This window comes from Lithobates pipiens, unplaced genomic scaffold (assembly GCF_037356315.1).
Source record: "Lithobates pipiens isolate NorthernLeopardFrog02 unplaced genomic scaffold, aLitPip1_a1.2 Scaffold_1, whole genome shotgun sequence".
NCBI classification, from domain to species: Eukaryota; Metazoa; Chordata; class Amphibia; order Anura; family Ranidae; genus Lithobates; species Lithobates pipiens.
The window spans coordinates 108069780-108091314 of NW_027507685.1; the positions used below are offsets into that span (position 1 = coordinate 108069780).

The window sequence follows — 21535 nt, forward strand, 5'->3', positions numbered from 1 at the left end:
GACAGGGCCCAGGGCAGCTGCCCCTTTGGCCCTGCCTTAAAGACGGCCCTGGTTCTACTGGCTGCTAGGTCTGCTAGAGAGGCCTATCCAGGTGTTCTATTGGCTGCTAGGTCTGCGAGAGAGGCCTATCCAGGAGTTCTACTTGCTGCTAGGTCTGCGAGAGAGGCCTATCCAGGAGTTCTACTAGCTGCTAGGTCTGTAAGAGAGGTCTATCCAGGAGTTCTCCTGGCTGCTAGGTCTGCAAGAGAGGCCTATCCAGGAGTTCTATTGGCTTTTAGTTCTGCTAGAGAGGCCTATACAGGAGTTCTACTGGCTGTTAGGTCTGCGAGAGAGGCCTATCCAGGAGTTCTACTGGTTGCTAGGTCTGCGAGAGAGGCCTATCCAGGAGGTCTATTGGTTGCTAGGTCTGCCAGAGAGGCCTATCCAGGAGTTCTACTGGCTGCTAGGTCTGCAAGAAAGGCCTATCCAGGAGATCTACTAGCTGCTAGGTCTGTGAGAGAGGCCTATCCAGGAGATCTACTAGCTGCTAGGTCTGTGAGAGAGGCCTATCCAGGAGTTCTACTGGCTGCTAGGTCTGCGAGAGATACCTAGCCAGGAGTTATACTGGCTGCTAGTTCTGCGAGGGAGGCCTATCCAGGAGTTCTACTGGCTGCTAGGTCTGCGAGAGAGGCCTATCCAGGAGTTCTATTGGCTGCTGGGTCTGCAAGAGAGGCCTATCCAGGAGATCTACTAGCTGTTAGGTCTGTGAGAGAGGCCTATCCAGGAATTCTACTGGTTGCTAGGTCTGTGAGAGAAGCCCTTTCCAAGAGTTCTACTGGCTGCTAGGTCTGCGAGAGAGGCCTATCTTGGAGTTCTACTGTTTCCTAGGTCTGCAAGAGAGGCCTATCTAGGAGTTCTACTAGCTGCTAGGTCTGCGAGAGAGGCCTATCCAGGAGTTCTACTGGCTCCTAGGTCTGCAAAAGAGGCCTATCTAGGAGTTCTACTAGCTGCTAAGTCTGCGAGAGAGGCCTATCCAGGAGTTCTACTGACTGCTAGGTCTGCATGAGATACCTAGCCAGGAGTTCTACTGGCTGCTAGGTCTGCGAGGGAGGCCTATCCAGGAGTTCTACTGGCTGCTAGGTCTGCGAGAGAGACCTATCCAGTAGTTCTACTGGCTGCTAGGTCTGCGAGAGAGGCCTATCCAGGAGTTCTATTGGCTGCTGGGTCTGCAAGAGAGGCCTATCCAGGAGTTCTATTGGCTGCTAGGCCTACGAGAGAGGGTTATCCAGGAGTTCTACTGGCTGCTAGGTCTGCGAGAGAGGCCTATCCAGGAGTTCTACTGGCCCCTAGGTCTGCGAGAGAGAGAGAGAGGTCTATCCAGGAGTTCTACTGGCTGCTAGGTCTGCGAGAGAGGCCTATGCAGGAGTTCTACTAGCTGCTAGGTCTGCGAGAGAGGCCTATCCAGGAGTTCTACTGGCTGCTAGGTCTGCGAGAGAGAGAGGTCTATCCAGGAGTTCTACTGGCTCCTAGGTCTGCAAAAGAGGCCTATCCAGGAGATCTACTAGCTGCTAGGTCTGTGAGAGAGGCCTATCCAGGAATTCTACTGGTTGCTAGGTCTGCGAGAGAAGCCCTTTCCAAGACTTCTACTGGCTGCTAGGTCTGCGAGAGAGGCCTATCCAGGAGTTCTATTGGCTGCTGGGTCTGCAAGAGAGGCCTATCCAGGAGTTCTATTGGCTGCTAGGCCTACAAGAGAGCGTTATCCAGGAGTTCTACTGGCTGCTATGTCTGCGAGAGAGGCCTATCTTGGAGTTCTACTGGCCCCTAGGTCTGTGAGAGAGGCCTATCTAGGAGTTGCTCTGGCTGCTAGGTCTGCGAGAGAGGCCTATCTAGGAGTTGCACTGGCTGCTAGGTCTGCGAGAGAGGCCTATCCAGGAGTTCTATTGGTTACTAGGTCTGCAAGAGAGGCCTATCCAGGAGTTCTACTGGCTGCTAGGTCTGCGAAAGAGGCCTATCTAGGAGTTCTACTAGCTGCTAAGTCTTCGAGAGAGGCCTATCCAGGAGTTCTACTGGTTGCTAGGTCTGTGAGAGATACCTAGCCAGGAGTTCTACTGGCTGCTAGGTCTGCGAGGGAGGCCTATCCAGGAGTTCTACTGGCTGCTAGGTCTGCGAGAGAGGCCTATCCAGGAGTTCTATTGGCTTCTAGGCCTACGAGAGAGGGTTATCCAGGAGTTCTACTGGCTGCTAAGTCTGCGAGAGAGGCCTATCCAGGAGTTCTACTGGCTGCTAGGTCTGCGAGAGAGGCATATCTTGGAGTTCTACTGGCCCCTAGGTCTGTGAGAGAGGCCTATCTAGGAGTTGCTCTGGCTGCTAGGTCTGTGAGAGAGAGAGGTCTATCCAGGAGTTCTGCTGGCTGCTAGGTCTGCGAGAGAGGCCTATGCAGGAGTTCTACTAGCTGCTAGGTCTGCGAGAGAGGCCTATCCAGGAGTTCTACTGACTGCTAGGTCTGCGTGAGATACCTAGCCAGGAGTTCTACTGGCTGCTAGGTCTGCGAGGGAGGCCTTTCCAGGAGTTCTACTGGCTGCTAGGTCTGCGAGAGGGGCCTATCCAGGAGTTCTACTGGCTGCTAGGTCTACGAGAGAGCCCTATCCAGGAGTTCTATTGGCTGTTAGGTCTGAGAGAGAGGCCTATCCAGGAGTTCTACTGGCTGCTAGGTCTGTGAGAGAGGCCTATCCAGGAGTTCTACTGGCTGCTAGGTCTGCGAGAGAAGCCTATACAGGTATTTTAGATCTCAAACAGAGAAAGCTGTTCTTTTTCTGGATCCAAGGAATCTGTAAATGATCTGCATCTGGTAACCAATACACCCCAACCCTCTCTCCCACTACCTCTTTTCAAGTCCTACATGAAAGAATTGAAAATATCTAAAGTGACTGGCGCTCAATTTCTGTTCTAAAATCCCCATTATAGATATGTACTCAGCCGTAGGATAAATGTGCTGGCTCTCTCCGTGCCTCTGGTGGTCTCTCCTTGCCCCCCAGTAGACCCAGGGGGCACGTTACAAAAGAAGAAAGAAATAATTAAAAAAAGAAAACGAAAGCGCCCCATCCCTTTCGTGCACGCGCACAAAGACGAACGCACGCGTTGGCCCCACACACACACGCAAACAGCATTCGCCCCACACATGTGAGGCTTTAAAGCATGGCATGTTTGGTATCTACTTAATCGACGTAACATCATCTTTTATATTTTACCAAAAAATTGGGTTATGTGTTTTGTTTATATTGCTTTAAATTTGAAAAAATTGTGTTACAAAAAAAACACTGTGCAAATACCATGTGACCCATGTTCTAAACACTACACAAAATTGGCAGTTTAACCACGCAGTTGTACAGCGACAGGTTGGCTCCCCTGGGCAAATCAACATCTTCATACGTCGGCTGCTTTAAATAGAACAGGAGGCGCAGGCAGCGCAACGCCGGGACCAAGGCACATGGCCGGCCGCCGCGATGTCTGCCGGCCACCTGTGATTGCTCCACAGAGAGACGGAACGGGGGATCTGTCAATGTAAACCGACAGATCCACGTCCTGTCAGGGAAGTAGAGAGATCCGCTGTTCCTAATGATCAGGAACAGCACTCGCTCTCTACTCCCAGGCAGCCCATGTCCCGTAAAGTTAGAAACACCTCCCAGGGAACACATTTAACCCCTTGATCACGTCCTAATGTTAACCCCTTCCCGGCTCCGATCGCTGTATAAATGTCAGTGGTACCAAAAAAGTGTCCATTCTGTCTGCTGCAATGTCGCAGTCTTGCTAAAAATCTCTGATCCATAAATATATAAATATATTCCATAAATATATCCCTTATTTTGTAGGTGTTATAACTTTTGTGCAAACCAATCAATATATGCTTATTGCGATAGTTTTTTTTTTATTTATTTTTTTTACCAAAAATATATAGAAGAATGCATATTGACCTAAACTGATGAAAAAAATAGTTTTAAAAAAAATGTATTTTGGATTTTTACAGCAAACAGTTAAAAATATTTTTTTTTTCAAAATTGACTTTTTTTTTTTAATGGAGCAAACAATAAAAAGCGCAGAGGTGATCAAATACCACCAAAAGAAAGCTCTATTTGTGGGGAAAAAAAATTGTTTGGGTACAGCGTCGCACGACCGCACCAAATTGTCAGTTAAAGTGCCGCAGCACCGTATTGCAAAAAGAAAATGGCATGGTCATTAACCGCTTCAGCCTCAGACAATTTGGCTGCTCAATGGGCGATTCGGCACTGCAGCGCTTTAACTCACAATTGCGTGGTCGTGCAACGCTGTACCCAAACAAAAGTGATGTCCTTTTTTTCCCACAAATAGAGCGCCTCAGCGGTTTTTTATTTTTTGCGCTATAAACAAAAGAAAAGCGACAATTTTGAAAAAAAAAAACACAACATCTTTTACTTTTTGCTATAATAAATATTCCAAATTTTTTATCAAAGAAAAAACTAATTTTTTCCTCAGTTTAGGCCGATACATACTTCTACATATTTTTGTTAAAAAAAAAATCACAATAAGCGTCTATTGATTGGTTTGCGCAAAAGTTATAGCATCTACAAAATAAGGGAAAGATTTATGCCATTTTTATTTTTATTTTATTTTTTTACTAGTAATGGCGGCGATCTAACGGGACTGCGACATTATGGCGGACACGTCGGACACTTTTGACACATTTTTGAAACCATTGACAATTATACAGTGATCAGTGCTTAAAAATGCACTGATTACTGTATTATTGCCACTGGCAGGGAAGGGGTTAACACTAGGGTGCGATCAAGGGGTTAACTGTGCATTGATGGCGAACCTTGGCACTCCACATGTTTTGGAACTACATTTCCCATAATGCTCATGCACTCTGCAGTGTAGGTGAGCATCATGGGAAATGTAGTTCCAAAACATCTGGGGTGCCAAGGTTCGGCATCACTAGTCTAGGAGGAGAGAGAGATCGGTGTTCATACTTAGTATGAGTACACGTTCGTTCTCCTCTCCCCTGAAAGAACTGGGATCTGTGTGTTTGCGGGAGCCCGGTGGTCATTGCGCCTGCTGGGTACATGCTGTGGGTGCACACGCGCCCGCGTGCCCCTAGTGGCCAGAAGGTGAAGCAACGTAAGGTAACGTCGTTTCGCCCAGCCTTGCCATTTGGCGGCAGGTAGGCAAGCGGTTAAGGGGGCAAATCCTTCCGCTCCTTAAGTGGTTAACTAGAAAGTGACCTTAAAGTTCTATGTTCTGTGAAATTTTGTAGTTTGGCTACAGGAAGTTATATTGTTAAATGTTGGCTAAGAGACACGTGGTCTGGGCAATTCCAAATGTCATTGTTGACACTTATTTAGATAAAAAATATACAATGTTTGGGGGTTCTAAATAAATACATCACCTTTATTTGTCTATCACACCTTCTAACCTTCTGCACTCCTTCATCTCTCCTCAGCATTATTTCTGTGACGCCTGGAACACGTTTGACGCTCTCATCGTTGTCGGGAGCTTGGTGGATATCGCGGTGACAGAAGTTAATGTGAGTGCTGGGCTGGTAAAATTAGACGTCAGCAACCTCAGTAACGTCGTTGTGATCTTCGGGAGATGGGTTCATGCAGGGTGAAAGCTCTTCATATCACCTGACATGTTCTGTCCCTTTTTTGCTGGGCTGCACTTGGAGTCATTTACATATCTGATAGTCCTCCACTAAATGCATGATACCACGCCTTCCCCAGGCTAAGCCTTTTAAATATTCCTCTTTCAATTTTCTACATATAGTGCAACCAAATGATAAATACGGCCTTTTACCACAATCATTTAAAGAATGCTGCCAAGTTTGCTATACAACCAATCAGAGCCAAAGTCGATGGTATGGTCGACGTGTTTTGCCCAAATTGGCCTTCTTCAGGATCCACTTGATGTTCACAACATATTAACGAGAAAGATAATAGTCCTCCTTATACAGAAGGGTAGCTCAATTTAAACCTCATAGGCCAGGGTGATATTTGGGGGACGGGATGATAACCAAGACCTTGGATGGGAAACTCACCACCCATCCACATGGATCACAGAAAATGTCATCCCTGTGTCCAGCCAATGTCGCAACAGATGCTGTTGGAGGTAGAGCGAAGGAGGATCTCCTGGTGGCCTCCTTTTATTTGAGCTTTTATATGGGAGACCATGAAGATTTATAATTAGGATAGCCAAAACAAATTGGCATGGGGCTGCAAAAGGGAAAATTGACATTGACAATGGGTGAAGAGATCGAATAGAGTGTTAGGTGGGAGAGATGGTAAAGCAATGGTTGAAAGGCAATGGTAGGATGTACGTGTTTTGCCCAAATTGGGCTTCCTCAGGATCCACTTGATGTTCACAACATATTTACGTGAAAGATAATAGTCCTCCTTATACAGAAGGGTAGCCCAATTTAAACCTCATAGGCCAGGTTGATATGGGGAACGGGATGATAACCAAGACCTTGGATGGGAAACCCACCATCCTTCCACATGGATCACAGAAAATGTCAGCCCTGTGTACAGCCAATGTCACAAAAGATGCCACTGGATCGGCCTGCACTTTTCAAATTTTCACATTGCAGCCTGATCCAGCGGCATATGTTGCAACATTGGCTGGACACAGGGATGACATTTTCTGTGATCCATGTGGATGGATGGTGGGTTTCCCATCCAAGGCCTATGAGGTTTAAATTGGGCTATCCTTCTGTATAAGGAGGACTATTATCTTTCTTGTTAATATGTTGTGAACATCATGTGGATCCTGAGGTATCCCGATTTGGGCAAAACCCGTACATCCTACCTTCGCCTTTCAGCCATCGCTTTATCATCTCTCCCACCTAACACTCTATTCGATATCCTCACCCATTGTCAATGTAAATTTTCCCTTTTGCAGCCCCATGCCAATTTGTTTTGGCTATCCTAATTATAAATCTTCATGGTCTCCCATATAAAAGCTCAAATATAAGGAGGCCACCAGGAGATCCTCCTTCACTCTACCTCCAGCAGCATCTGTTGCAACGTTGGCTGGACACAGGGATGACATTTTCTGTGAATCTATGTGAGTGGGTGGTGGGTTTTCCATTCAAGGTATTGGTTATCATTCCATCCCCCCCATATCACCCTGGCCATATGAGGTTTAAAAATTGGGCTATCCTTCTGTATAAGGAGGGCTATTATCTTTCTTGTTAATATGTTGTGAACATTGAATGGATCCTGAAGAAGCCCAATTTGGGCAAAACTCGTCAATCCTACCATCGCCTTTGGCTCTGATTGGTTGTATAATAAACGTGGCATCATTCATTGCATGGTTTTAGATTGTTTTCTTAGATTTTAACCGTGTATAATAAATATTGTTGTTTTTAAATACATTGACCTTATGTGTACTATCCTGTCAGGCATGCAAATAAATCCCCCACATACCCTTGTCTTGTTATTACAGAAGAGCTCTAATACCCATCAATTAGAAAAAGGCTGTATTTATGTTAATACATTGTGAACATCAAGTGGATCCTGAAGAAGCCCAATTTGGGCAAAACACGTTGATCATACCATTGCCTTTCAACCATCGCTTTACCATCTCTCCCACCTAACACTCTATTCGATCTCTTCACCCATTGTCGATTTTCCCTTTTGCAGCCCCATGCCAATTTGTTTTTGCTATCCTAATTATAAATCTTCATGGTCTCCCATATAAAAGCTCAAATAAAAGGCCACCAGGAGATCCCCCTTCGCTCTACCTTCAGATCTCTTGCTGGCTGTCACTGGAAGAGGCAGCAGTGCTGTATTTATAAGTATTCTAGAAGGCAGTAGGAAAAGGAACAACTTGATCTTTTTTACTTCCACATTGTATTCCAGAGTAAATAATAAAAAAATAAAAAAATCTCTGTTGAAAAAGTCGATTGCTTTTGATGTTGACTGATGAGGAGAATTTTGCCTTAAAAGAAATGATCCTGGAATTTACCTCAGTGGACCACTTAGAGTAAATGTTCTTTAAAAAATTACATTGATTACGTTTAATTTTGGTTTGTTTTCAAAACAAACGCCATGGGATCACCATAGTTAAAATAATAATTGATGGCTTTGTTTATAAGGCCTCATGCACACGAGACGCAGTTAAACGCGCGTTCAGATGCAGTTGGACAGTTTTTTCAACTGCACCTGAACTCATTCAATGTTATCCTATGTGTCCATGCACACAGTCTCGTTTTTTTCCGTTTATATGCAGTTGCGTTTAATCTCGTTTTTCCAGAAGCAAAAAAATGCGTTCAGAAACAAAAATTTCTGCGTTTCAGACGCAAAACGCGGCTAAACGCGGCTAAACGCGGCACCCGCGTTTAGCCGCGTTTGCGTTTATATGCGTTTTTAAAGGTGACCTTTTTTTTTACATTAAAAATCTCAAAAATGATTGCAAATGATGAAAAACCATTAGAAAAATATTTTAAACAATTGCAATTGCAAGTGGACAATCCACAACTTGTGGCAAGTGACGTGGCAAGTGGACAATCCACAACTTGTGGCAAGTGACATGGCAGGTGGCAAGTGATGTGGCAAGTGGACAATCCACAACTTGTGGCAAGTGACGTGGCAGGTGAAGTGGCAAGTGACGTGGAAAGTGGACAATCCACAACTTGTGGCAGGTGACGTGGCAAGTGACCTGGCAGGTGACGCGGCAAGTGACTTGGCAGGTGACGTGGCAAGTGGAAAATCAACAACTTGTGGCAGGTGACTGGCATGTGACGTGGCAAGTGGACAATCCATAACTTGTGGCAGGTGACGTGGCAAGTGACGTGGCAAGTGGACAATCCACTTGTGGCAGGGGACGTGGCAAGTGACGTGGCAAGTGGACAATCCACTTGTGGCAGGTGATGTGGCAAGTGACGTGGCGAGTGGACAATCCACAACTTGTGGCAGGTGATGTGGCAAGTGATGTGGCAAGTGGACAATCCACTTGTGGCAGGTGACGTGGCAGGGGACGTGGCAAGGGACGTGGCAAGTGGACAATCCACAACTTGTGGCAGGTGATGTGGCTGGTGACGTGGCAAGTGGACAATCCACATCTTGTGGCAGGTGACGTGGAAAGTGGTGTGGCAAGTGGACAATCCACAACTTGTGGCAGGTGATGTGGCTGGTGACGTGGTAAGTGGACAATCCACAACTTGTGGCAGATGGCATGGCAGGTGACGTGGAAAGTGGACAATCCACATCTTGTGGCAAGTGACGTGGCAGGTGATGTGGCAAGTGACGTGGCAAGTGGACAATCCACAACTTGTGGCAGGTGATGTGGCAAGTGATGTGGCAGGTGATGTGACAAGTGGACAATCCACATCTTGTGGCAAGTGACGTGGCAGGTGACGTGGCAAGTGACGTGGCAGGTGACGTGGCAAGTGACATGGCAAGTGGACAATCCACATCTCGTGGCAAGTGACGTGGCAGGTGATGTGGCAAGTGACGTGGCAAGTGGACAATCCACAACTTGTGGCAGGTGACGTGGCAGGTGATGTGGCAAGTGACGTGGCAGCTGACGTGGCAAGTGACATGGCAAGTGGACAATCCAAAACTTGTGGCAGGTGACGTGGCAAGTGACGTGGCAGGTGACGTGGCAGGTGACTTGGCAAGTGATGTGGCAAGTGGACAATCCACAGCTTGTGGCAAGTGACGTGGCAAGTGGACAATCCACAACTTGTGGCAGGTGACGTGGCAGGTGACGTGGCAAGTGAACAATCCACAACTTGTGGCAGGTGACGTGGCAAGTGACGTGGCAGGTGATGTGGCAAGTGACGCGGCAAGTAGACAATCCACAACTTGTGGCAGGTGATGTGGCAAGTCACGTGGCAAGTGGACAATCCACAACTTGTGGCAGGTGATGTGGCTGGTGACGTGGCAAGTGGACAATCCACAGCTTGTGGCAGGTGGCATGGCAGGTGGCATGGCAGATGACGTGGAAAGTGGACAATCCACATCTCGTGGCAAGTGACGTGGCAGCTGACGTGGCAAGTGACGTGGCAAGTGGACAATCCAAAACTTGTGGCAGGTGACGTGGCAAGTGACGTGGCAGGTGACGTGGCAAGTGATGTGGCAAGTGGACAATCCACAGCTTGTGGCAAGTGAACAATCCACAGCTTGTGGCAGGTGGCATGGCAGATGACGTGGAAAGTGGACAATCCACATCTCGTGGCAAGTGACGTGGCAGCTGACGTGGCAAGTGACGTGGCAAGTGGACAATCCAAAACTTGTGGCAGGTGACGTGGCAAGTGACGTGGCAGGTGACGTGGCAAGTGGACAATCCAAAGCTTGTGGCAAGTGACGTGGCAAGTGGACAATCCACAACTTGTGGCAGGTGACGTGGCAGGTGACGTGGCAAGTGAACAATCCACAACTTGTGGCAGGTGACGTGGCAAGTGACGTGGCAGGTGATGTGGCAAGTGACGCGGCAAGTAGACAATCCACAACTTGTGGCAGGTGATGTGGCAAGTGACGTGGCAGGTGATGTGGCAAGTCACGTGGCAAGTGGACAATCCACAACTTGTGGCAGGTGATGTGGCTGGTGACGTGGCAAGTGGACAATCCACAGCTTGTGGCAGGTGGCATGGCAGATGACGTGGAAAGTGGACAATCCACATCTCGTGGCAAGTGACGTGGCAGGTGATGTGGCAAGTGACGTGGCAAGTGGACAATCCACAATTTGTGGCAGGTGACGTGGCAGGTGATGTGGCAAGTGGACAATCCCCAACTTGTGGCAAGTGACGTGGCAAGTGGACAATCCACAACTTGTGGCAGGTGACGTGGCAGGTGACGTGGCAAGTGAACAATCCACAACTTGTGGCAGGTGGCGTGGCAAGTGACGTGGCAGGTGATGTGGCAAGTGACGCGGCAAGTAGACAATCCACAACTTGTGGCAGGTGATGTGGCAAGTGACGTGGCAGGTGATGTGGCAAGTCACGTGGCAAGTGGACAATCCACAACTTGTGGCAGGTGATGTGGCTGGTGACGTGGCAAGTGGACAATCCACAGCTTGTGGCAGGTGGCATGGCAGATGACGTGGAAAGTGGACAATCCACATCTCGTGGCAAGTGACGTGGCAGGTGATGTGGCAAGTGACGTGGCAAGTGGACAATCCACAATTTGTGGCAGGTGACGTGGCAGGTGATGTGGCAAGTGGACAATCCCCAACTTGTGGCAAGTGACGTGGCAAGTGGACAATCCACAACTTGTGGCAGGTGACGTGGCAGGTGACGTGGCAAGTGAACAATCCACAACTTGTGGCAGGTGGCGTGGCAAGTGACGTGGCAGGTGATGTGGCAAGTGACGCGGCAAGTAGACAATCCACAACTTGTGGCAGGTGATGTGGCAAGTGACGTGGCAGGTGATGTGGCAAGTCACGTGGCAAGTGGACAATCCACAACTTGTGGCAGGTTATGTGGCTGGTGACGTGGCAAGTGGACAATCCACAGCTTGTGGCAGGTGGCATGGCAGATGACGTGGAAAGTGGACAATCCACATCTCGTGGCAAGTGACGTGGCAGGTGATGTGGCAAGTGACGTGGCAAGTGGACAATCCACAATTTGTGGCAGGTGACGTGGCAGGTGATGTGGCAAGTGGACAATCCCCAACTTGTGGCAAGTGACGTGGCAAGTGGACAATCCACAACTTGTGGCAGGTGCCGTGGCAAGTGACACGGCAAATGCAAGTGTACAACTGCTCTCTATGCTGCTGCTGCTCACTCTGATCAAAATAGCAGAAATAGTTAAAAAAAATGCTTTGAGAGCTTGGGGAGGGTCTACATGATGTTATCTTTATAAACGCGTTTAAACGCAAACGCGTCTAAACGCGTCTAAACGCGTCTAAACGCGGCATGCAAACGCGGCAAAACGCGCGTTTCTAAACGCGCGTTTCAGCTTTTTTTAAACAGAGGTTTCATCTGCGTCTCGTGTGCATGAGGCCTAAAGGCAAAGCCTCCAATCTAGATATAATATCCCACCCCCTATTGTGTTTAGCTGGTTGGTGGGCATGGAGGAGGAGGAGGAGGAAGGGGGTGGGCTGTCATTGTTTATACGCCCACATGTGTGACTCTATAGTCACATGCTCAGATGTGATAGGAAGGAAATGCTCAGCATAGAAAGTCACTGAGAACTGAGCATGTGCAGAGTTGTAAACACTGCCCTGCAAAATCTCACAGCTGAATTGGGGACATGGACAGAAGGGGGAGATAGAGAGCAGCAGGATACAGAAAACGGATCATATATAGAATGAATGACTACACCATTTATTGATAATTTTTTATGATGTGGGTTTAGTGACACTTTAAAATTTGCCTTTAATGTACACATATCTACAGTGAGGGAAAAAAAGTATTTGATCGGCTGCTGATTTTGTACGTTTGCCCACTGACAAAATAAGTCTATAATTTGAATGGTCAGTTTACTTTAACATTGAGAGACAGAATAACAACACAAATATCCAAAAATACGCATTTAAAAAAAAAGTTATAAATTGATTTGCATTTTACAAAAGTTTTATTAACAAATAAAACATAACAAGAATATCCAAATGGTTGCTGGTTACAATAAATATCCATAACAGAGAGGAAAAAAGAAAAAACAAATAAGAAAAAAAAAAAAAAAATTCCCAACAGCTGAATATTACATGTTTAGCATGGTGTACAGCAACATGGGTACTAAGAAACGATGCAAAACAAACGCACCCAGAGTGAACAATCACATAAAAGTAAATCAAAAGGACGTTAATGAAGATATAGTGCAATCTGTCGGGTTTGACTATTACCAACCATCATAACCAGCAAGACAAATGTGGGTCCTTCCCAAACTAAGTCAAAGGAAGGAAAGCCCATATAGACAAGAGAAAAGAAGAAGTAGGTTAGAAGCAAAAGACAGAAGAAGAGTAAAGACGACGGATAGAAAAGACCAAGAGAAAAAGAGGAGAGAGAGTCCGTTCCACGAAGGGGGGGGGTGCACAGAACCCTTAGATTGACATCAAGCGACCATCAAACCTGGAGGTCGGGTTACAAGATATCCAGGGACTCCAGGTTCTAAGAAATTTGTGGTGTGTGTCAGAGGTTAAAGACGTTAGTTTCTCATTAACCATGATGTCATTCATGCGATTCTTAACTGCTTCAAAACTGAGTACAGGAGTTTTCCAAGAGCGGGCAATGGTCAATTTTGTTGCATTAAAAAGATGTTGGGCTAATTGGCGCTCTGAGCGAAGAAGTTCTTGGATAGGTTTACAAAGCAGGGCTTCATATGGATCTCTTTTCAGGTTGGTATGAAACATATTTCGTAGCAGCGCGTAGACCCTAACCCAGAGTCTACAAACTTTTGGGCATGTCCACCAAATATGTGCCATAGACCCTATTGTCATACAGCCCCTAAAACAATGAGGAGAATAAGAGGGGATAAATCTCGCTAGTCTGTCGGGCGTATAGTACCACCTATAAAACACTTTATAAGCATTTTCAAGAATAAGGACATTCCTTGAACTTTTCATGAGAGTTAATGTCATAGTCTGCCAGTCCTCCGGGTCCAGCCGCCTCGCCAAATCCTTCTCCCACTGAAGATAATATTTGCTTACGGGGGGTTTGCTGATAGAAATGATAGAAGAGTATAGTAGGGATATAGTCCCCGGGGAGTGAGGAGTAGCCCTGCATATCTTTTCAAAGGAGGTCAGAGTGTACGGAGTAGGCTGGGCCCGAAGGAGTTGCTGGAGAAAGTGCTTAATTTGTAGATAACTATAATGTTCCCGCAAAGGAATGTCATGGGAAGAACGAAGCGTTTCAAAAGAGATTATTTTCATGGGGGTAAGCAGTGAATAAACATCTATGAAGCCCCCATCCGCCCACCAAGAAAACTGACCCGGATTATCACAACTAGGGGGGAACATTGGGCAGTGCGCCAGACGTAGTAAAGGCAAATGGGAGGATATAAGATTTGCTGAATATTTTATCGAGTCCCAGAGGCGTAGCGAATGGACCATACACGGTCCAAGCCCTTTCGGGCGCTTCGCTGGAGGAAGCCAGGGGATGGACGAGATGGGTGTAGGGTGTGAGTCAACCAGGTCAATAGTGGCCCACAATGGCATTTGGTAGTTATCGTGAAGGCGAGTGATTGGGGCTATATTCGCCGCCAGATAATATGCCCGAAGATTAGGGACCGACACGCCCCCCTCAATCCGTCTGGTGTATAATGTCTGTTTGTTAATACGAGGGCGAGAGGACCCCCATATAAATTTCAGAAGCTTACGCTGATGAATTCGCAGTATGTGAGGGGCAATGGGGATGGGCAGAACCCTAAAAAAATACAATAACTTAGGAAGATAGGTCATACGGACCGCGGTAATTCTGCCAAACCAGGAGATCGGGCAGTGGGACCAAGAGGACAGCAATGCATCTAGTTTGCGGAAAAGAGAAGGAAAATTGGCCTGGTACAAACCGTCATACCTAGGGGAGATATGAATACCCAGATAGGGCAATGAAGGAAGCCATTGAAAAGGGAAATTTGCTTTTATAGAGGCTAATTCTAGAGATGAAAGATTGACCGACATAGCTTTGGACTTAGTAGGGTTAACTCTTAGACCCGATAGGGACGCAAAAGTCTCTAAGAGAGAAAACAAGTTAGGTAGGGAAAGTCTGGGTGAGGTCAAAGTTAACAAAATATCATCCGCAAATAGCGACATTTTATGTGGAAAACCCACCACTTCAATGCCCTTGATGTCAGGATGTGAACGGATCGCCTCCGCCAGAGGTTCCATGGCCAAGACAAATAGTAGGGGCGAAAGTGGGCAGCCCTGACGAGTGCCCCTTCAAATAGGGAATTTGGGTGATTCAAACCCATAGTATTTAATTTTGGCTTGGGGGGCGTCGTACAGTGCTGCCAACCAACGCAGAAATGAAGCTCCAAAGCCAAAATGGCGAAGCACGGTCATAAGATACGGCCAGGATAGCGTGTCAAAAGCTTTGTTCACATCTAGCGACAAGAGCATAGAGTGTAATGATCGGCTATGGGCGATATGCTGCAGTTGAATAATTCTCCGGATCGCATCCCCAGCCTGTCGCATCGGAACAAAACCTACTTGGTCCTTTTTAATTAGGCGGGGAAGGAAAGAATTAAGACGATTAGCTAATATTTTTGTAAGAATTTTCATATCTATATTAATTAGGGAAATAGGACGGAAGTTCGCCCAGGAGGTATGGTCACGATCAGGCTTCGGTAACATCACTATATTAGCTGTGAGCAACTCCTGGGAAAGGTTCCGCCCATTCTTAATGGAATTGTACATTGCCGTCAATGGGGCTGCCACCACATCGACTAGCTTCCTATAGTAAAGGGCCGTAAAGCCATCCGGGCCAGGACGCTTCCCAATTTTTAGATCCTTAATACATTGCCTAACCTCGGATTCACGAATATCACGGTCCATAAGGCCTTTCTGGGCACTTGTTAAGGAGGGGAGTGTAACTCGCTGGAGAAATTCTGTCCTATCTTGCTCCGATCCAGAGTCCTGGGCGGAGTACAGAACAGAAAGTCTATGGCGGAACTCATCCAGTATACGTACCGGGTTACTCGTGAGTTGATTATGTCTAGTGCGCAAGGCTATAGGAGCTGGTTTAGAATCAAACGTCCGTAATCTCCTAGCCAGCATCGCAGTGGGTTTATTTGCTCTGGCGTACCAGCGTTGACGAGACCAGCGCAAGGTACGTTCAGCTTGATCAGTCAGACAAAGGTCTAATTCCATGCGAGCCTGGTCCAGGAGCTTACGGTTAGCACGAGAAGGGGTAGTTTTAAAAATAGTAGAAGCAGAGTCCAGGCGGGACTCCAACTGCCTCTGCAACTTTTGTCTTTCTTTTTTGCGTTTCGACGCTAACTGGATAATACGGCCCCTTACAACAGCTTTGTAGGCTTCCCATAGGGTCACTGGGGAAGAAACCGAGGCAGAATTAAGGCGAAAGTACTCAGTAGACGCTTCCGTTAAACTGTCCTGAATATCTCTTAAAGATAATAACGAGTCATTCATGACCCAGGGGGATGGTTGCGGATTATGCAATAAAAACCGACAAACTACTAACAGGGGATCATGGTCTGTCCAGGGAGCTGCTAAAATAGACACCGACTCTACTAAAGGAAGATGTTTTCTATACATGATGACATGATCGATTCTGGAGTGTGAGTGGTGCGGATGGGAATAGTAGGTATAATCCCTGCTTGATGGGTGGCATTCTCGCCAGAGATCTACCAAATCATGGGAGCGTAATGAACGGGAAAACGCTTTAGCTGCCGAGGAGGGGGCCAGCTTGTCCGAGGGACATTTATCCAAGGTTGGATTTAGGGCGACATTGGAGTCTCCCGCTAGCAATAGGGTCCCTCTCTGGTGCAATGTCAATAGAGCACAGATATGGGAGAGGAAAGGGCCTGGGTTAGAGTTGGGGGCATAATAAGTCAAAATAGTAACCTCGGTGTCCTGAACGCTCCCTAAAAGCAGGAGATACCTACCAGCGGGGTCGGCTATCTGTCTATCACAGCGAAATGGGACTGTCTTACGAAAAGCAACCAAAACTCGCCGTTGCTTGGTCTGACCATTGGCCTGGAAGACTTGGGGATAATGGGAATCAAAATATTTAGGACAGGAGGTAGAGGAAAAGTGAGTTTCCTGCAAACATGCTATGTCAATACGTTGTTTTCTAAGATATTTAAATATTTTAACCCTTTTCTGTGGCGAGTTCATACCTTGCACATTCAGAGACAGCCAGTGTAATGTCATTTTGCGTATGGAAAGGGAGGCTTAATATATGCTCTGTGCGCCACCCCCCTGGACTCTGGGGAAAGAGGAAAAAGAACAGGAATAGGAAAGCCCAGGAGGGCCAAGAAGGAGCGATAGAAGAAGAGAGAAAACAGAGACAGAATGGAGCCGAGAGAAGCTCGGAAGAGAAATATAAAATGAAGCAATAATGCCACTAAGCGTGGACCGGTGGGTCCACCTAAAGATCGGCAGTTGGGCGGGACCATGATCCCACGCAAGTACCGACACAGGAGGGGCGGTGTGGTCCACCCGGTCCACCCGGCATATCTAAAAAAAAAATTTATAAATATAACAAACATGAGCACCAAAAAAAAAAAAAAAAAAAAAAATTCACAAAACGTGTTATTTTGTCAGACACAAACTGTTAAGACTAAAACCAAGCCTGGTAAACAAAAATAGAACAATGTAATAATCACGAACTCCGGTAATAATTACAAGAACCCCGTGACAATGAACCTGTTAGGAGAACCAATATGAGCCCGGGGAGGTGACCGCCATCCGAAGACGGAGGCGGCCTCAACCCCTAGTTTGCAGCCATCAGTCATGTTACATTTGATAAACTGTAAAGTGGTCCCTTGCACCTAAATGATAGTAACCAGTGGGCCCCGGAGGAACCCGGGGAAAGTCCACCCCGCACACAAAAAGAAAAGAAATCAAAATAGAGGGGGTCTACCCCTCGCCAAAGGGCACAGTGCCCACAACATGCCCTCCCAGAATTGCTCCTGGAGCATAGGGCATGATGGGTAATAAACGCATCTCCAAAATAAATTGGAGGTAAAATGTAGAGAAAAATAGCAGTGAACTAAGTTACGATGTAACAAAAAAACACAAAAGAAAAAAAATCCGTTCACAGTGCCGAGCAGAAAAATGACCAGGTCATAGGCAGAACAAACGTCATCCTGTAGGGACATCCTGGTAGCGTTGAGCCTGAAGCGATCGCAGGGCCTGGGATCCCTGCAGAGAAGCCTGTGAAGAAGTGCGGGGGGGGGGGTGCCCCTGTCTGGTGCGGGAGGACGATACAGGTGGGTCACTCTGAGATGGAGGGAGATCCAACTGTAAGTCTTGGAAATGACGTTTCAGGTCGGACACAGAGGAAGCGTGAACTTGGTGTCCACGATATGTAAAAGACAACTTGAAGGGGAATCCCCATCTATACTTTATGCCTTGATTTTGCAGAATCAGTAGGTAAGGTTTTAAAGCCCGTCTCTTGGCGATTGTCACTGGAGACAGATCCGTGAACAGCTGGAGGAAAGATTCTGAAAGCTAAGGTCCTGACGTTCTCTCGCTGCCTGCAGCAGCCTTTCTTTCGTGCGATAGTAATGCAACTTAATAATGATGATTTGCATTTTAATGAGTGAATTAAGTATTTGATCCCCCTATCAGTCAGCAAGATTGTGGCTCCCAGGTGACTTCTATACAGGCAACAAGCTCAGATTAGGAGCACTCTCTTAAAGGGAGTGCTCCTAATCTCAGTTTGTTACCTGTATAAAAGACAATGGTCCACAGAAAGAAACCAATCAGATTCCAATCTCTCCACCATGGCCAAGACTGCCCAAGGATGTCAGGGACAAGATTATAGACCTACACAAGACTGGAATGGGCTACAAGACCATCGCCAACCAGCTTGGTGAGAGGAAGACAGCGGTTGGTGGGATTATTCGCAAACGGAAGAAACACAAAATAACAGTCAATCTCCCTCTGTCTGGGGCTCCATACAAGATCTCACCTCGTGGAGTTTCAATGATCATGAGAACGGTGAGGAATCAGACCAGAACTACACTGGAGAATCTTGTCAATGATCTCAATGCAGCTGGGACCATATCCACCAAGAAAACAAATGGTGACACACTACACCTTACTGAAATTTTGCAGCCGCCTGCAAGGTCCTCCTGCTGAGGAAAGCACATGTACAGGAACGTCTGAAGTTTTCTAATGAACATCTGAATAATTCAGAGGAGAACTGGGTGTAATGTTGTGGTCCGATGAGACCAAAATCAAGCTCTTTGGAATCAACTCAACTCGGAGGAGGAGGAATGCTGCCTATGACCCCAAGAACCCCATCCCCACTGTCAAACATGGAGGTGGAAACCTTATGCTTTGGGTTTTTTTCTGCTAAGGGGAGAGGACAACTTCACTGCATTCAAGGGATGATGGGCGGGGCCATGTACCATCAAATCTTGGGTGAGAACCTCCTTCCCTCAGCCAGGGCATTGAAAAATGGGTCATGTTTGGGAATTACAGTAGGACAATGACCCAAAACACACGGCCAAGGCAAGAAAAGGAGTGGCTCAAGAAGAAGCACACAAAGGTCCTGGAGTGGCCTAGCCAGTCTCCAGACCTTAATCCCATAGAAAATATGTGGAGGGAGTTGAAGGTTTGAGTTACCAAACTTCAACCTCGAAACCTTAATGACTTGGAGAGGATCTCCAAAGAGGACAAAATACCTCCTGAGATGTGTGCTAACCTGGTGGCCACTGCTAAGGGGTCAAATACGTATTTCACTCATTAAAATGCAAATAAATTTATAACTTTTTTATTTTTATTTTTATTTTGTTCTTATTCTGTCTCTCATCGTTAAAATAAACCTACCATTAAAATTACAGACTGATCGTTTCTTTGTCAGCGTGCAAACGTACAAAATCAGCAGGGGGTCAAATACTTTTTTCCCTCACTGTTCATATATTGTATTTTTGCTTGGTGTTTAACTTAAAATATTATTTATAACATTATGTAATGATTTATTTTAAATGTATCTCTAAACATGTTTAAAAAAAAACAAAAAACGGTTTCTCTTAAGCTGTTTATATTATAGCATTTTATGTTTGTTTTTGCTGAATCATATCTTCTTGTATACTGTCCCATGCATCCATGGATCCATCATCATCACCCTCATCTTCACCTCTGATGTTCACCATCAACATCCCTTTCCATCATGTTTGTGTTTCAGAATGGATGGCATGTTGGGGAGGTAGGTCTTCTTCTCTGCTATTTCAGAAAGAGCTGCAGCAAGAATTAAGTTGCCAATGATACTATCTAGTATCAAGCTAAAGCCACCTATAGACAAGAAATAGAGGTTGGCCATGGATGTACAACCCAGGGGCCAGTAGTGTATTTTGGTTTTGTGCTGCCCTAGACAAGACTGAAATCGGGTGCCCCCCTTCTAAATTTGTCCCACCCCTTCTTGTTTAAGACACACCCCTTCATTTGTAAACTCCACCCCTTCCTCTTTAAGCTCCACCTCTTCTGATTAGAGCTTCACTTCTTCAGAGGTGGGGGGGTAAGAGAGGGAGAAAGGAGGGTGAGAGAGAAAGGAGTGTTGGAGAGAGAGAGGGGGTGAGAGAGAGAAAGGAGTGTTGGAGAGAGAGGGGGTGAGAGAGAGGGGGTGAGAGAGAGAAAGGAGTGTTGGAGAGAGAGGGGGTGAGAGAGAGAAAGGAGGGTGAGAGAAAGGAGTGTTGGAGAGAGAGGGGGAGAGAGAGAGAAAGGAGGGTTGGTGAGAGAGAGAAAGGAGGGTTGGCGAGAGAGGGGTTGAGAGAGAGAAAGGATGGCGAGAGAGAAAAGAGGGTTGGTGAGAGAGGGGTTGAGAGAGAGAGAGAGAAAGGAGGGTTGAGGAGAGAGGGGGTGAGAGAGAGAAAGGAGGGTTGACGAGAGAGGGGTTGAGAAAGGAGGGAGAGAGAGAAAGGAGTGTTGGCGAGAGAGAGGGTGAGAGAGAGAAAGGGTTGGCGAGAGAGGGGTTGAGAGAGAGAGAGAGAGAGAGAGAGAGAGAAAGGAGGGTTGGCGAGAGAGGGGGTGAGAGAGAGAAAGGAGGGTTGGATAGGGATGGCGAGAGAGGGGGTGAAAGAGAGAAAGGAGGGTTGGATAGAGTTGGAAAGAGGGGGTGAGAGAAAGGAGGGCTAGTGAGAGAGGGGGTGAGAGAGAGATAGAAAGGGTTGACGAGAGAGGGGGGGAGAAAGAGAGAGAAAGGGGGGTCTGTGAGAGAGAGCAAGAGAGAGAGAGAGAAAGGGGGGTCTGTGAGAGAGAGCAAGAGAGAGAGAGAGAAAGGAGGGTGAGAGAGAGAGAAGAGGTGAGAGAGAGAGAGGGAGGTGAGAGAGAGAGGGAGGAGGAAGAGGGAGAGAGAGAAGGGGGAAGAGGTGGGGGGAGAGAGAGGGAAGCTCACCTATCCCCCCATACTACACCAGAAAATTCTCCCATTCCCTCCCAAACAAAACTACACTGGACTCTCACCTTCCCGCAGCCTGTTGACTCATTTTTACCAGTTGTGTGAAGCGAGGCTGCTGAGGTTCGATCACAGCCCGTAACTCCGACCTGCTTTGCCAAGTGAGCTACTTCTGGGATCAGAGGCTGCAGCCACAGTTGCCTCCTGCCTCTGCTTTGCACCATTGTCACCGAATGGTCAGTTTGCGGCCGCCCATGGTGTTGCCCCAATGGCGGGTGTCAACCAGGTGCTGTCTGCAGCCCCCCCCCCCCCCGTAGCAACACCACTGCTCGTAGTGTCCCTTCTGCCTGGGGGGTCGGCCCCACCCACCTGAAAAATGCCACCCAATGCTGAAGACTTGTTTGCCTCACGGTAGATACACCCCTGCCCAGGTCACTGAATCACATGAAAGTATAGAACTCATTGAAATCAATGGACTGTCAATTACTCGAATGCAACATTTCTCAACCTTTTTTCAGTCGTGGCTTCCTTTAATCAAATACAAAATCTGGAGGAACCCCATTCT

General features: G+C 47.0%; 1 protein-coding gene across 1 annotated transcript in view; it reads left to right on the forward strand.

The window, feature by feature from the left end:
- Positions 1–21535, forward strand: part of CACNA1F (calcium voltage-gated channel subunit alpha1 F) — a 287992-nt gene that overhangs the window by 213418 nt on the left and 53039 nt on the right. Inside the window, exons 32-33 of the mRNA XM_077472367.1 lie at positions 5453–5536; positions 19765–19785. Of these exons, the coding sequence (XP_077328493.1) occupies positions 5453–5536; positions 19765–19785 (105 nt within the window). The remainder of the gene's footprint in view (positions 1–5452; positions 5537–19764; positions 19786–21535) is intronic.